This window comes from Mobula birostris, chromosome 7 (genome assembly GCF_030028105.1).
Source record: "Mobula birostris isolate sMobBir1 chromosome 7, sMobBir1.hap1, whole genome shotgun sequence".
NCBI classification, from domain to species: domain Eukaryota; kingdom Metazoa; phylum Chordata; class Chondrichthyes; order Myliobatiformes; family Myliobatidae; genus Mobula; species Mobula birostris.
This window is the reverse complement of record NC_092376.1, coordinates 55465912-55481203: the sequence shown is the minus strand read 5'-3', so window position 1 is coordinate 55481203 and position 15292 is coordinate 55465912. Positions and strand designations below refer to the sequence as shown.

Sequence of the window (15292 nt, the reverse complement as noted above, 5' to 3'; positions counted from 1 at the left end):
TATTTTGTTATGTTAGGTTATCTTCTCTTCCAAGTTTAAAATTAGTTTCTTCCCTGGTACAAGGCAATAATCCTAAATTTCTCTAGATCAACTGCAAATCATTTTTGTTATGTGGGCTTCAGGATTATACATAAACTACCATATAGTTATTTTCACATTTGTTTCTGGCCAGTAGTTTTCAGCAAATTTGGATATAAAACCTTCTGAATTTATTTTTAAAGGGGGAATGTTTAGTAGTCAGCTTTTAAGCCAACAGGTGGCACTGTTGGTATATATGAATATATGAATCTACATGCTATAGTGTTATTAAATTTGCAGTTTTGAGCAAAATGGTTTCCCATTTTTCCCTATTCTTGGTTCTAATGTTCCTGCCTGCCTTCCATGTTTCAACCTGCACTTTCCCATATCACAGATGTGGAATGTTGGTACAACAGCTAGTGATATTGCTTATAGTTTTGGGGAACTGGGTTCTGTCCTGAATTTAGGTACTCTCTGTAGACTTTGTATGTTCTTTCTGTGACCTTAGGTTTCCATCATATGCTTCAGTTTCCTCACATGTCCTAAAGACACATTGATAGGTTAATTGGCTACTGCAAATTGCCCATAGTGAAGGTAGGTGGCAGAAGAATTAATGGGGAGTTATGTATTGAACTGTGTATTGTAAATGCTAAGTAATACATAAATATTTAACTGCTCCTGTGAAACCTTCCATTATTCCATTTAATGGAATCATTATTCATCCCAATAAATCTATGCTAGCTATTTAAGAGCTTTACTGCTTTCTATTCATTAGCCTTTTACTGCATTCCTTTAAATCATTCGTACATATAAAACAGGAAAGTATGAAGTAAGCTGAAGAGCATTTTTTCATTTGCAGTCCCCGCCCCACCAACATCTGGAATAGAAAGCTTAATTATAGTTGCTGCTCCTCTGACTCATTTTTAAGACCCTAAAACCTGCTATTATACATTAGATGCTCACACTTTTCTGCTATGGAAATTGTATCCTTTATATCCATGACAGGTTGACTTAATCTGGTGAGAAATTGTAGCTTCTGATTTTACAGTTTGCCATTAATACAGAATTTAACCACTCATCCAGTATGGCATCAAAAAAAAAATACTGCCTGCTTGGATTTTCTGTTTGAGTTTCTGTGTAATAATATTTTTAGTGAGATTGAAGGAAGAAGTAAGGAAGAGGAAAATGTATTTTGTTAGATACCAGATGGTTCTGATTACTGTCAGCATTAGCTATATATCCTTGTCAATGCCTCCTAAAATATACATTCTTCCTTTTTAAAGTTGTTAGACTGTTTGTCCACACGCTTTCCTGGTTTCCCTTCGTTTAAAGACGAGAACATTGTATCTGTATGCCATCTTTCAGTTTGTTAACACTGATTCTTTGGAATCATTTCAACAGGAAATTAAGATAATTTTAATTTAATTCCATATCTTTTCTATGACAGAATTTTATTTGCTAATATTTTGGTGTACAAAGGACTAGCTATATTTTTTAAACTTTAGTTTTCTGTAGTGTTAAATTTTTATGAATAATTGTTTTTTGATCTGTACATTCCATTAGTTTTTCATCATTAACAAGAGAAAATCTGCAGATGCTGGAAATCCAAGCAACACGTGCAAAATGCTGGAGGAACTCAGCAGGCCAGGCAGCATCGATGGAAAAGAGTACAGTCAATGTTTTGGGCCAAGGCCCTTCATCAGGATGTCCATTTCCTCCAGAATTTTGTGTGTGTTGCTTCAATTTTTCATCATTGTCTAGTTTTGTTGTTGTTGAGTGCTGTTGAGTTGGCCTCGACTCATGGCAACCCTGTGGATGGTGTAATTGTCCATAGGGTTTTCATGGCAAGATGTGTCAGGCCTTTCTTCCGCACAGATACTGCTGCTGCCCAAGTTGGGATCTGGCCAGATTTGAACTCGGGACCATCTGCCTCAAAGTCCAGTGCTGATGCCACTGCATCACTGGCTGGTGTCAAGTGTCTAGTTTTACCCTTTGTAAAATAGAACAACAAATTTGTACATCAGTGAAACTCTTAAGGCTATAAAACTTAAAATATTACAGAAGAGTACAGGCCTTTTGGCCATGATGTTGTGCTGACCTTTTAAATTGCTGTAAGATCATTTAATCCTTCCGTCCTACATAGCCCTCAATTTTCCTATTATCCACGTGCCTATCTAAGAATTTCCGAAAATTCCTCGTGTGTCTGCCTCTACCACCTCTCTCGGCAGGTCATTTCACGTACCCACCATTTTCTGTGTAAAGAACTTGCATCTGAAATTCTTCCTATACTTTCCTCCACTCACCTTAAATCATGCCCTCTTATTTTTTTTTGCTCTGGGGGAAAAGTCTCTGATTATCTACTCAATCTAGGTCTTTTATCATCTTGTACACCTCTATCAAGTCATCTCTTATCCTGCACTCTAAAACAAAAAACCAAGCTCACTCAACCTATCTTCATAAGACACGCCCTCTAGTCCAGGCAGCATCCTGATAAATCTCCTTTGCACCTTCTTTAAAGCTTCCACATTCTTCCTATAATGAAGCTATTGAACTGAGCACAATACACCAAGTGTCTTCTAACTAGGGTTTTGTAGAGCTGCAACTTTATCTCACAGCTCTTGAGATCTCTCAATTCCCCCAACTAATGATAACCAACATACCATATGCCTTCTTAACAACCCTATTAACTTGTTGTTGGAATTAAATTGAAACGATTTATATCAGAATGAGGGCTCAGCTACAACTAGGGATATTGATATCTTTGTGCTCTGGATTGAATTCCCAGAATTAGGAGCAAAAATGCATTCCTTGTAGTATTAACATTTTGGGGAACCTGGTTGAGGGTGTGGCCCTCCATTGATAATTTCACATAAATGTAATGGTTAAAGTCTGACAGCCAAGGCAATAATATAGTAGCTACCTGTAAGGACTTGTATTGGGAAAGCTGGACTATATCTTGGCTTGCTTGGTTACTGGGGATTGTTCCTGGAACTGATAGCAGCTCCTGTCTGGTGAGATCACAGCTGTTTGGCTGGGAACACAGCTGATGACAATATTTTGCATGAGGATTGCAGGACGGCAAAGTGCATTACACAGCCAGAGAGAACATATTTATTTTAAAGCACAGGTGGGAGATGGGGCACATACTTGTGGCTGTTTGGACACCAGCACCAAGTGCTCTAATTTGAATTGGCACTCTCAAGGTGATATTAAGAAAATCAAGTGGGGTACCAGTGCATAATGGTTTAAGATACCAGTCAATATTTCAACAGTTGTACTTAGTAATTTGTATAATTTTGACAGCTAGAATATTCTACCTCTCATTGCTCTCCTCATATTACCTCATTAGGTATGCAGCATGAGTGTGAATAGATTAAGTCAGAAAGCTTGGTACAAATGAAAATGAAGAAATTTATTGTCCTGTTCTCCACCCACAGCCCAATCTGTTACTGGTGTAAAATGATGTAATTCTGTGAAAATGATTAACTCTGAAGTGCCTAGCAGCTTTTTCTTCAATCGTCAGTTCTTCCAGCCATTTGCAAGTTACTTTCACATCAGTTCTGTGAGTTAATTGGAGGTTAACAACTTAGTACATCCATTTTGTTTGCATAACTTAATCAAGATATATATGAAATTCAGGAGAATCTCCCAGAACTTGACTTTGTAACTTGATTTCTGATGAAGTTGCAACCTGCCATTTGATTCATTGTATCTGATCAGTTTCCTAAATGTGTATGGTAAAATTAATTAATGCATTAATGAATTAATGGGACATTAATTTTATTTCAGTACGTTCTTGGTCTAGAAACGCACTGTTCAACCATAAAGGACACAATCTAATGAGATGGTGTGAAAGTGTTAATTTAATCAGATAATTTTGCTAGAGTAAATGTTTGAAGGTTGGTGTTATGCAAACAGTATAATCAGAGCCAATTATTTTTCTCTTTCAGCCAAGTGACCTGTCAATATCATTAAAAGCATCAGGAAAAAACAAACATTTCAAGGTCCAGCTAGTAAATGGAGTGTATTGTATTGGGCAACGTCGATTTAACACAATGGATGAATTGGTAGAACACTACAAAAAGGCACCTATCTTCACAAGTGAACATGGAGACAAGTTGTATCTAATCAAACCCCTGCAGTGATAAAGGCTACAGACCTGGTGGTGACCAGGTTTAGCAAAGTCTTAGGTCTGAACAATTATAAAGAATAAAGATGTTAAGAGATTCTGATACTTTGTTCTCTATGGATTTGCCTCTTTGAGTGTCATTAATTATATTTTTCTTTTGTATTTTATATATTTTCCCTGTTCATTTGCCTGCTTGTCTTTAATTCTATTAAACATGTTGCCTTCCAAAGGTTATGTTGAACCTCTTCACTTTCTTAGTGTTCACTTTTGTACTCGCTTGGTCTAGATTTTCCCAAATGTACACTTAATTAGCTAGAAAATGGATGATTAGAAGATGCTGTCCTTGAAACTGCAGTGTTAATTAATCCAATTAAAACATTCACTAATTATATTCTTTTTGAGAAAACTATCGGGCACAGTTTAAATGCACTGAAGCTACAGCTAATTAAGAGAAAATAGATATAACAAATGTGGCACCAAGTACTATACCTTTTGCTTATGAAGTAGTTACTGAGATTTCCTAGAATCTAGAAGTGCTTTACACTGTACTCTATATAATTTTAATTTCACATAAAGATTATATCAATAGAATTGTCAACACTTAACTTGCTAGACTACAAAGGAAAATTGTAGAAATAAGTGTAACAAATTTTGATCTGTAATTTGCATTTAGTGGAAAGTACACGCTTAGGATTAATGGAAATCAGGTGTCTGTAATGTAAGAATCTGAACGGCAATGTTATCTGTGCTTTCAGCTGTGCCACTCACTCTCATTATGCTTGTTTCAAGTAAATAATACGTATTTAATTGTCACCATAATATGTAGCAGGTTGTTGACACTAATAAGTGAGATTAATAAAACTGATCATTTTGGGGGTTACTAGCATGAGATGTGTAGTTTGTGATTTTTTTTTACACTTTACACATTTTAGTTCTGTTTAACATATCATTTTAGAAGCATAGTTTTAGTACTATAGTTGTGTAGTCAACCCAAAATGAACTTTAAAATTATTGCATATCATCCCCTTAAGCATTTGTCACATTTTTCTATGACACAATATGTTTTTATTTATGCTAAACAAAGTTATTCATAGTTTCTCTTGGAGAAATCTACTTTTGTATTTTTCAGTTTATGAAAATGTGTCTAAATGAAAACAATGATTTCAAGTTATCACTGACATAAAAATTAAGTAAAAAAAATAATAACACTAATTAGTCTAGTATGCTAAATAGTTTAGAAAGTACTTTCCAATGTATTCCCATTTGTAAAGGGGTGTCAATTACATATTACAAAATTAACATTAGACTGGACCAAATTCTAGAACAACTTAGACAAAATGTTTTTAGCTACCTTCATACCAGTTTCACTAAACACTTTCTGTAACTTTATCATGCAATCATTGTTTTGCATACAGACAAAACCTTGCAAGTTGCTGTTGCACATGGTTTTGGCCATTATTTTCTATGTATTGAATGTTCATTTTTTTGGGGAGAAGAATTCACTCTTCAGTCCCTGACAATTTACATGTGCAGCTTAATAATTTCTTTTTTTTCAGGTCTGGCTGTCCTGTCTTGGGAAGTTGGTTGATTTGTTTCTTTGTGTAAATGTGTGTTCTTAGTTTAGAATTAAATATAAATGAAGTGATGCCACATGTAAACATAAATGAATTGTTTCTTGAACAATAATTTTTCCCATCAGCACGAGATACAGAAATATTTGCAATTGTACATAAAATTTTGTCACATTTTGAATATATTTTCTATCATTTACATGAATTATTAATTAAAAATGAGTTATAAAAACTATTTCACAGAACCATTCAGCTTACTGACCAGCACCCTACACTAGTTGAATTATATTCTTGCCATATTCCTATGAACTACCCCAATTTCTACCTGACATTTGTTCACTTGCAGCAATTTACAGTAGCCGATTAACCTACTAATCCATATGTCTTAGGGCTGTGGAGGGGGTGGATCAAGAGTGCAAATTCCACTCAGGTGGTACTGGATAACCGGATTGAACTCTAGTCACTGCAGCTCTGTTCTACTGGATGTGCAACTCCAGCTCCATTTGACACAAACCCACCCTGAAGGCCATTATTAAAGCCAGCTTTGAAAGTCTGAGAATGGCACTTTATATTTGATACTATTTTATTCGCTCTTTGAACAATCAAAGTCTTTACAATTTTGTAATATGTCACAGGACAAAACTGAATGGAGTTTTCCACATGTAGACTTACAAAAATACATTACAATTTTCAATGTGCTTTCTCTGCTGAAAGTAACCTTCTGCATAGATAACCTTATAGAGAATTGTTAAGATTCATATCAAAATCTGTTACTATAACAATCCATGTACTGATCTATATTGTACTCTTGACAATTCCTGTTTTTTTTACAGAAGTTTGTTCTATCTAGTCCTAAAACATGGATTTTTCACACCCACAGAGTCTTGGGCCAAAGTGCACTTTTTAAGTCATTATCTTTTGCTAATGTTATTGCACTCGATTCTTAACTAGCATGCAAATTATTCCAAGGAGAAAGTGTTATTAATGGTTATCGGAATGTACTCAGTGCTGAATATATGGCAGTAGAAGGCATAGCCTCAGAATAAAAGGATGTTACTTTAGAACAAAGATGAGGAGGAATGTCTTTAGCCAGAGGATGGTAAATCTGAAATTCATTGCCACAGATGGTTGTGGTTATGAAGTCCTTGGTTATATTTAAAGAGGAGGTTGATAGGTTCTTGATTTGTAAGGACGCTAAAGGTTCTGGAGAGCAGGCAAGAGAATCGAGTTGAGAGGGATAATAAATCAGCCGTGATCAAATGGTGGAGAAGACTTGATGAGCTGAATGAACTAATTCTTCTATGTCTTGTGGTCTAATTCCTCGCATTAACTGCAAAAGGGCCTATCTTGCAGAGTAACATTCAGATGGATAAGGCTTTGAGAAGAGCTAAGTAGACCTCCGAGTTATTTACAAATATTAACCAATTTCTTCAGAAAAGGCAACAATCCGGATTAAGAAGTTGTAGAAGCTGGGCCTCTGTACCTCCCTCTGTAATTGGATCCTCGACTTCCTAAGCGGAAGACCACAGTTTGTGCAGATTGGTGATAACATTTTCTTGGTGGCAATCAACACTGGTGCACCTCAGGGGTGTGTGCTTAGCCCACTGGTCTGCTCTCTATATATCCATGACTGTGTGGCTAGGCATGGCTCAAATACCATATATAAATTTTCTGATGATACAACCATTGTTGGTAGAATCTCGGATGGTGACGAGAAGGTGTACAGGAGCTAGATGTGCCAACTAGTGGAGTGGTGTCACAGCAACAACCTGGCACTCAATGTCAGTAAGACGAAAGAGCTGATTGTGGACTTCGGGAAGGGTAAGATGAAGGAACAGATCCCAAGGAATCAGAAGTGGGGAGATTGAGCAGTTTCAAGTTCCTGGGTGTCAAGATCTCTGAGGACCTTACCTGGTCCCAACATATCGATGCAGCTATAAAGAAGGCAGGACAGCGACTATACTTTATTAGGAGTTTGAAGAGATTTGGTATGTCAATAAAAACACTCAAAAACCTCTATAAATGTACTGTGGAGAGCATTCTGACAGACTGCATCACTGTCTGTTAAGGGTGGGGTCTACTGCACAGGACTGGAAGAAGCTGCAGAGGATTATAAATTTAGTCGGCTCCATCTTGGGTACTAGCCTACAAAGTACTCAAGACATCTTCAAGGAACTGTGTCTCAGAAAGGCGGCTTCCATTATTAAACACCTCCAGCACCCAGGACATGCCCTTTTCTAACTGTTCCCATCAAGCGATACAGAAGCCTGAAGGCATAAACTCAGCGATTCAGGAACAGTGTTTTCCCCCCTGCCATCTGATTCCTAAATGGACATTGAACCCTTAGACACTACCTCACTTTTTAAATGTATATTATTTCTGGTTTTTTGCATGATTTTTAATCTATTCAATATGCATATACTGTGATTGATCTACTTACTATTTTTTCTCTTCCTCTATGCATTACATTGAACTGCTGCTGCTAAGTTAACAAATTTCACGACACATGCCGGTGATACATCCGATTCTGATTCTAAAATACAAAAGAGATGTATTTTATATATAGCTTTGTTTTTAATTTCATTTATTCCTTCAATCATCTACTATATACTTTAGATTAATGAGTTCTACCTTATCAGCATTTTTGAAAGGGAGAATTTCAGAAGCAGCCTCACTGTAATAGAATGATCACACAACTTATAGGAGCAGTTTTTGAACTGGGCATGCAAAACACATCCCTCAATATATGTCAATATATCATGGTCCAGTGGTCTGATCTTAAAGTTTTCTTTATTGTTCCTTTAATCGCAGTTCATTTCACAATTTATTGTATAAAACCAAATAATGATTTAAATACTGCAACGCTTAAGGCTTCAGTTCAATTAGACTCCCAAAGCCAATTTTATTTAGCCAGTGCAGTTTATGGTCCTTTGACTAATAGCTAACAAGTGGGTAGAAGTATTCATTGTATACTTATATCTTAGGTCTGTAGCAGAGCAAAATTAGTCCCCTGGAAGATCAATGTGGTAATCTATGTGTGAAACTGAAAGAGATGGGTGAACCAAAACAGCAGTGAGGTCATGGACCCTATACAGATTACAGAGGAAGACGAGATTGCTGTCTTGAGGCAGATTAGGCTGGATAAATCCCCAGGGCCTGACAAGGTGTTCCTTCAGACCCTATGGGAGGCAATTGCAGGGGCCTTAGCAGAGGTATTTAAAACATCCTTAGCCACAGTGAGGTACCAGAGGTTTGGAGGATTGCTAATCTTCCATTGTTTAAGAACAGCTCTAAAAATAAGCCAGGAAATTATAGGCTAGTGAGCCTGACATCAGTAGTGGGAAAGTTATTGGAAGGTATTAAGGACAGGATATAAAAATGTTTGGATAGAAGGGGACTGATTAGGAATAGGCAACGTGGTTTTGTGCCTGGTAGATGGATGTCTAAACCAGTTAGTTTTTCAAGAAAATTGATAAAGGCAAAGCAGTGGATGTTTTGTATATGGACTTTAGCAAGGCATTTGACAAGGTCTTGCATGGGAGGTTGGTCAAGAAGGTTCAGTCACTTGGCATTTAAGTTGAGGAGGTAAATTAAATTAGACATTGTCTTCATGGGAGAAGCCAGACAGTAGTAGTGGATAGTTGCTCCTCTGGAGGCCTACGACAAGAGCTGTGCCACAGGGATTGATGCTGGGTCCATTGTTGTTTTTCATCCAGATCATTGATGTAGGTGTTAATGTGGCTAATTTGCAGATGGCACCAGGATTGGGGGTATAGTGGACAGCGAAAAAGGCCATCATAATTTGCAATGGGATCTGCATCAGCTAGAAAAATGGCAGATGGAATTTAATACAGACAGGTGAGGTATTGAATGTTGGTAGGACCAACTAGGATATGTCTTACACAGTGAATGGTTGGGCACTGAAGAGTGTGGTAGAACAAACGGATCTGGGAATGCAGGTCCATAATTCATTGAAAGTGATGTCACAACTGGAAAGGATTGTAAAGAAAGCTTCTAAGACATTGGCCTTCATAATGTATTGAGTACAGGAGATGGGATATTGTGTTGAAGTTGTATAAGATGGAGAGGCCTTATTTGGAATAATGTGTGCAGTTCTGAAGGGTTATAGTCTGGGTGCTGGCTGATGGGAATAGGCAGAATAATGGTTTGGCACAGGTTAGATGGACCAAAGGGCTTGCTTCTGCTGTAGTGTTGTATGACTATGTAAATTAGTGCAGAAAGAAAGGGAAAAAATAATGACATAGTGTTCATGAGTTCATGGTCCATTCAGAAATTTGACGACAGAGGAAGAAGCTGTTCGTGAAACGTTAAGTGTGTGTCTTCTGGCTCCCGTGGCACTTGACTGCAGCAATGAGAAGAGGGCATGTCCTGGGTGATGGGGTTCCTTAATGATGGATGCCAGCTTTTGAGGGATCATTTTTTTAAAGGTGTTCTGGATATTGCGGAGGTTAGTGCCCATGATGGAGCCGGCTAAGTTACAACTTTCTGCAGCTTTTTTTCCCAGCCCTGTGCAGTGGCCCCTTCATACCAACAGTGATGCAACCAGTTAGGATGCTCTTTGTGGTACATCTGTAGAAATTTGCAAGTGTCTTTGTGACATACCAATTCTCCTCAAACTCCTAATGAAATATAGCCACTATCATGCCTTTTTTGTAACTGCATCAATATGTTGGGACTGGGGTTAATCCTCCAATACTGACACCCAGGAACTTGCAACTGCTCACCCTTTCCACTGCTGATCGCTCAATGAAGACTGTGTCTGTTCCCTCAACTTCTCCTTTCTGAAGTCCACAAATAATTCCTTAGTCTTATTGACATTAAGTGCAAGGTTGTTGCTGTAACACACCTCAACCAGCTGATCTATATTACTACTTTATATCTCTTTGTCACCATCTGAAATTCTGCCAACAATAATTGTGCCTTTGGCAAATTTATAGCTGGTGTTTATGCCTAGCCACAATCATGGGTGTAGAGCAGTGGGCTAAGCACACATCTTTGAGGTGTTGACTGTCAGCAAGGGGAAGATGTTATTTCTGATCCACACAGACTATGGTCTCCTGTTGAGGAAGTCAAGGATCCAGGTACAGAGGCCCATGTTTTAGATCCTGTTGATTAAAACTGAGGGTATGGTTATGTTGAATGTTGACCTGTAGTCAATTAACAGCTACCTGACATGAGTATTACTATTGTCTAGGTGATCCAAGGACAAGTGGAGAGCCAGTGAGATTGCATCTGCTGTCGACTTATGACGATAGGCCAAATTGCAGTGGGTTTAGGTCCTTGCTTAGGAGTTAATTCTAGCCATGACCAACCTCTCAAAGCACTTCATCACAGTTCGTGTGAGTGTCGCTGGGAAATGGTCACTAGGCAGCTTACTGTGATCTTGGGTACTGGTATGATTGTCACCCTTTTGAAACAGGTGGGAACCCCTGACTGCAGCAGTGAGAGATTGAAGATGTCCAGAACACTCCCGCCAGTTGGTTGGCGTAGATTTTCAGTGCCCTACCAGGTACACCATCGGGACTTGACACCTTGTGAAGGTTCATCCTCTTAAAAGATGTTCTGATGGCATTCTCCAAGATGGAGATCACAGGGTCACCAGATGCTGCAGTGATTCACACAGGTGTAGTTTTATTCTCCCTTTCAAAGTGTGCATAAGAGATGTTCAGCTCATCTGGGAGTGAAGCGTCGTATTAGATTTTGCTTTGTAGGAAGCATTGGCCTCATTGGTCCTCACCACTGGTGCTGTGGTCTTCAGTCGTTGTCAATATGTTGGGAGTAGAAGTGCAGCCAGGTGATTAGACTTTCCAAAGTGGGGGTGTGGGACATCACAGTAAGTGTTCTTGGTGGTGGTATAACTATGGTCAAGTGTGCTGGCTTCTCTTGTTCCATTGGTGATAGTTGTTCAGAGACCTCTTCAAGCCGACCCGGTTAAAATATCCTGCATTGATAGGGGAGGCATCAGGTTGCAGAGTTTCATACCTGCTGATTATGTTGCTCAGCTCCTCCAGTGCCCTACTGATATTAGCCAGAGGTGGAATGTGCACCACTATCAGGATGATGGTAGAACACTCAGTCAGCAGATATGATGGACAATATTTGACTGCTAGATGTTCCAGGTCAGGTGAGCAGGACTGAAACAGAACTGCCATGTGTATGCACCATGGTGAGTTAATCATACTACACCTATTCTGCCTTTAAAAGACCAAGCTGTTCTTTGCAGAGAATGGTGAAGCCCTTGGGCTGCTGTGCTGCATCCAAAATGGTAGGTGTGAGCCAGTTGTCCATGAAGGAAACTACACAGCAGTCCCTGATGTCCCTCATACAGCAATCTTACTGAGGTCTTCAGTTTTATTTTTCAGAGACTGTACAGTTGCAAGAAAAGGTTTATGAACCCTTTGCAATTATCCGTGTTAATTGCTCATAAAATATGGTCTGATCCCTATCTAAGTCACAATAATAGACTAGCACAATCTGTATAAAAACTAATAACACTCAAACGATTGTACTTCTTGTCAATACTGAGTACACCAGTATTAAACAATCACATTTTAGCTTCTAAAAAGTATTGGAGATGTGGGTTGTAGAGGTGCTCTGCTGTATAAATATATATCAAAAATACAAAAAGTCAGGTTACTACCAGCCTGCTTTTCTCTAGAAAGATCTGTTTTTATGCACCATGCCTCGATCAAAGTAACTTTCCAAGAATCTTGCAAGAAGAATTGTAGAGATGCAGGAAGCTAGAAAAGGCTTCAAAAGCATTTCTAAAGACCTGTGTGTTCATCAGTCCACAGTAAGAGAAATTGTCTACGAATGGAGGAAATTCAGTCCTGTTGCTACTCTCCCTAAGAGTGGACATCCCGCAATGATCACACCAAGAGCACAATGTGCAATGCTGAAGGAGATGAAAAAGAACCCAAGGGTAACTGCAGAAGTCTCTAGAACTTGCTGAAGTCTGTTTTTGTGTTCACTTTAAGAAAAACACTGAACAATAGTGGTGTTCATGGAAGGACACCACGGAGGAAAGCTCTGCTCTCCAAAACAAGTCATTGCTGCACATCTCAAGTATGCAAAAGACTACCTGAATGTTCCACAATGCTTCTGGGGCAATGTTCTCCGTACAGAAGAGACAGAAGCTGAACTTTTTGGGAGAAGTGCACACCACTATGTCAGGAGGAAAAAGGGCACTGCACACCAAAACCAAAACCTCATCCCATCTGTGAAAGGTGGTGTGAGGAGCAACCTGGTTTGCTCCCTCAGGGCCTAGACGGCTTGCAATCCTTGAGGAAACAATTATTTCAATATTCTATCAAGACATTATACAGGAGAATGTCAGGATAACATTCTGATTTCTTAGTGTCCAGTTTCCAACACTATTCGAACAGAATGAAAGAGTAGACCAACTTTGTAGTTCTTTGTTCTTTGTAATTTCAAGTAATCAGCCTTTATTGTTTGTATCAGAAATTGGGGCTTTCAAACTTCTGGTAATTATATCCTCCCCTTCACCATTTCCCATCCCTGTCTTCCCTCTCTCATCTTATCTCCTTACCCGCTCATCATCTCCCTCTGGTACTCCTCTCCCCTCCCTTATTTCCATTGTCTTCTATGCTCGCCTGTCAGATCCACCTCCTCCAGCCCTTTATCTTTTTCAGCAATCAACTTCCCAGCTCTTTACTTCACCCCTCCCTCTCTCCCAGTTTCGCTTACCACCTTGTACTTCTTCCTCTCTATCCCACCTTCCTACTCTGACCTCTCCCCTTTCCAGTCCTGATGAAGGGCCTCAGCCCAAAACTTCAACTATTTACTCTTTTCCATAGATGCTGCCTGGCCTGCTGAGTTCCTCCAGCATTTTGTGTGTGTTGTTTTGGATTTTCAGCATCTGCAGATTTTCTTGTGTTTGGCATTCTGATATCAGCTTAGTTACCATCAGCTCTGTACCATTAGCTCAGTTTTTCTCTATCCTTACTTGCCATCTGTCTTCTAAATATTTCTAGCAACTGCAGTTTTTTTGTCCTATGATTTAACCTTTTTATTATAAACCAGAATAATTTCAGATACATTATTGAAATTGTACCGGTTCCAATTCTGGTGAAGTGATTATCTGATTTGGTCCAAATTCTGTTTCACTATTTTTTTGTGTTGGGGAGGTGGGGAATATTCCCTTCACAGCACAGGGTGGCTAATTACAACAGTATTTGCAAATGCGCACTGCCCGAGATCATCAATCAAAAATTAAATCTGTTCCAATTGAAAATAAGAGTAGTTTATCTGTGGTTGCATATCACATGATTGAGTTGATTCCTTGGTGATAGTCTGCAGCAGTTCAAGAAGATGACTCACCATATAGTTCAAGAGCAGTAAATTTATGACCTTGGCAGTAGTGCTAATGTCAACTACCCCTCCAAAAAAAGGAATGAAAAATAAATTAATGCCAAGCCATGAATTTTGGTAAGAAATGAACACTAGCAACAGATTCAAGCTTTTCCCACAAATCAAGTATTTTCTTCATTTTTATTTCTAATTTTATTTTTTTATATATATTCCAAATCTAGTATCACTAAGTGTGTGCTTTTGAAGTGAAAACAAGCTAAAGAAAGATAACTTGTAATATGTAGTAATAGTATTTCTGACAATATACTAAATTTCACATGTATTTGCTGCATATGTTCTTTTACTTCAGATGCTTTCATCAAAAGAGAAGCACTACATTTTTTAAATGTAAGCGCGTGTTTGGTAGTGGCAGCATGGGAAGGCATTAGTGGACAATGGTTCTGTCTGGTGGTGAGTGAGCAAGAGGAATAATTTGTGAATGTGGAGCCATGGCCTGACATATTTCTTTGGTTGCCTTGGTATTCCGATTCAGTGCTCCCTGTAATTGCAGCCAAGCTGGTGAAAGACCACTAGCTTTCGATGCCAATGTCCCTGAAGAATGATCCTGGAATGCTAGGCTTAGAACCTGCAGCTTCCAAATCCCTTTCACTATAAGGAGCAGAAGTCTGGACTGACCTGCTGATGGGTAACAGTAACATATGGGTAAGGAAGCTTACTTTTAGTTTACTGGATTAAGCATGAGTTCTCATGGCAGTTGGGGGACTTTAATTCGACCAATGACATCTGGAGTTTTAATCTTTAAAAAAAATCATTGATCTCGGTAATGGTTCCTATAAATCCATAGGATTATTATAACCCAACTCCTTACCTTTGGATACTGCAATGCCCCAATGTAGTTGACTCTTAACTACCACCAGCAATATCAGTGTTGTCAACATCCAATGGCCAAATAAATGACTTTAAAAGAGTATCAGTGGAGTTAACGTTTGTCATACTGTAAATACTATTACCCTGAAAGAAGTATTTGTGCTGAACAGGCTGCCACATCAACAATCCTGGTGTTCTACTGAGCAAATTTGAGGAGTTGCTGGTCATAGGCATCATTGTGAAAACAATATGTATTTATAATCTTGGTTCAGGGTAATTACCTGGCTGGGTGGAAATACTTGGGTATTTGCAAGGAGAAAAGGGACCAGAGTGGGGTTTAATAGAGGGGGAAGTT

General features: G+C 38.6%; 1 protein-coding gene across 3 annotated transcripts in view; it reads left to right on the top strand.

Moving 5' to 3' along the window:
- The window catches only part of LOC140200215 (cytoplasmic protein NCK2), an 83308-nt gene extending 78275 nt beyond the window's left edge, over positions 1–5033 (top strand). Inside the window, exons 4-6 of one of the 3 annotated variants that reach the window (XR_011886576.1) lie at positions 1582–1747; positions 3456–3580; positions 3969–4057. Coding sequence is in view for 2 of the 3 variants with exons in the window: in XM_072263204.1 (XP_072119305.1) it covers positions 3969–4163 (195 nt within the window). In the remaining variant the exon portion in view is untranslated. Of the gene's footprint in view, positions 1–1581; positions 1748–3455; positions 3581–3968 lie in introns of all 3 variants that reach the window. The other 2 variants (XM_072263206.1, XM_072263204.1) reach the window with 2 other exon arrangements.
- Positions 5034–15292: the final 10259 nt, after the last annotated feature.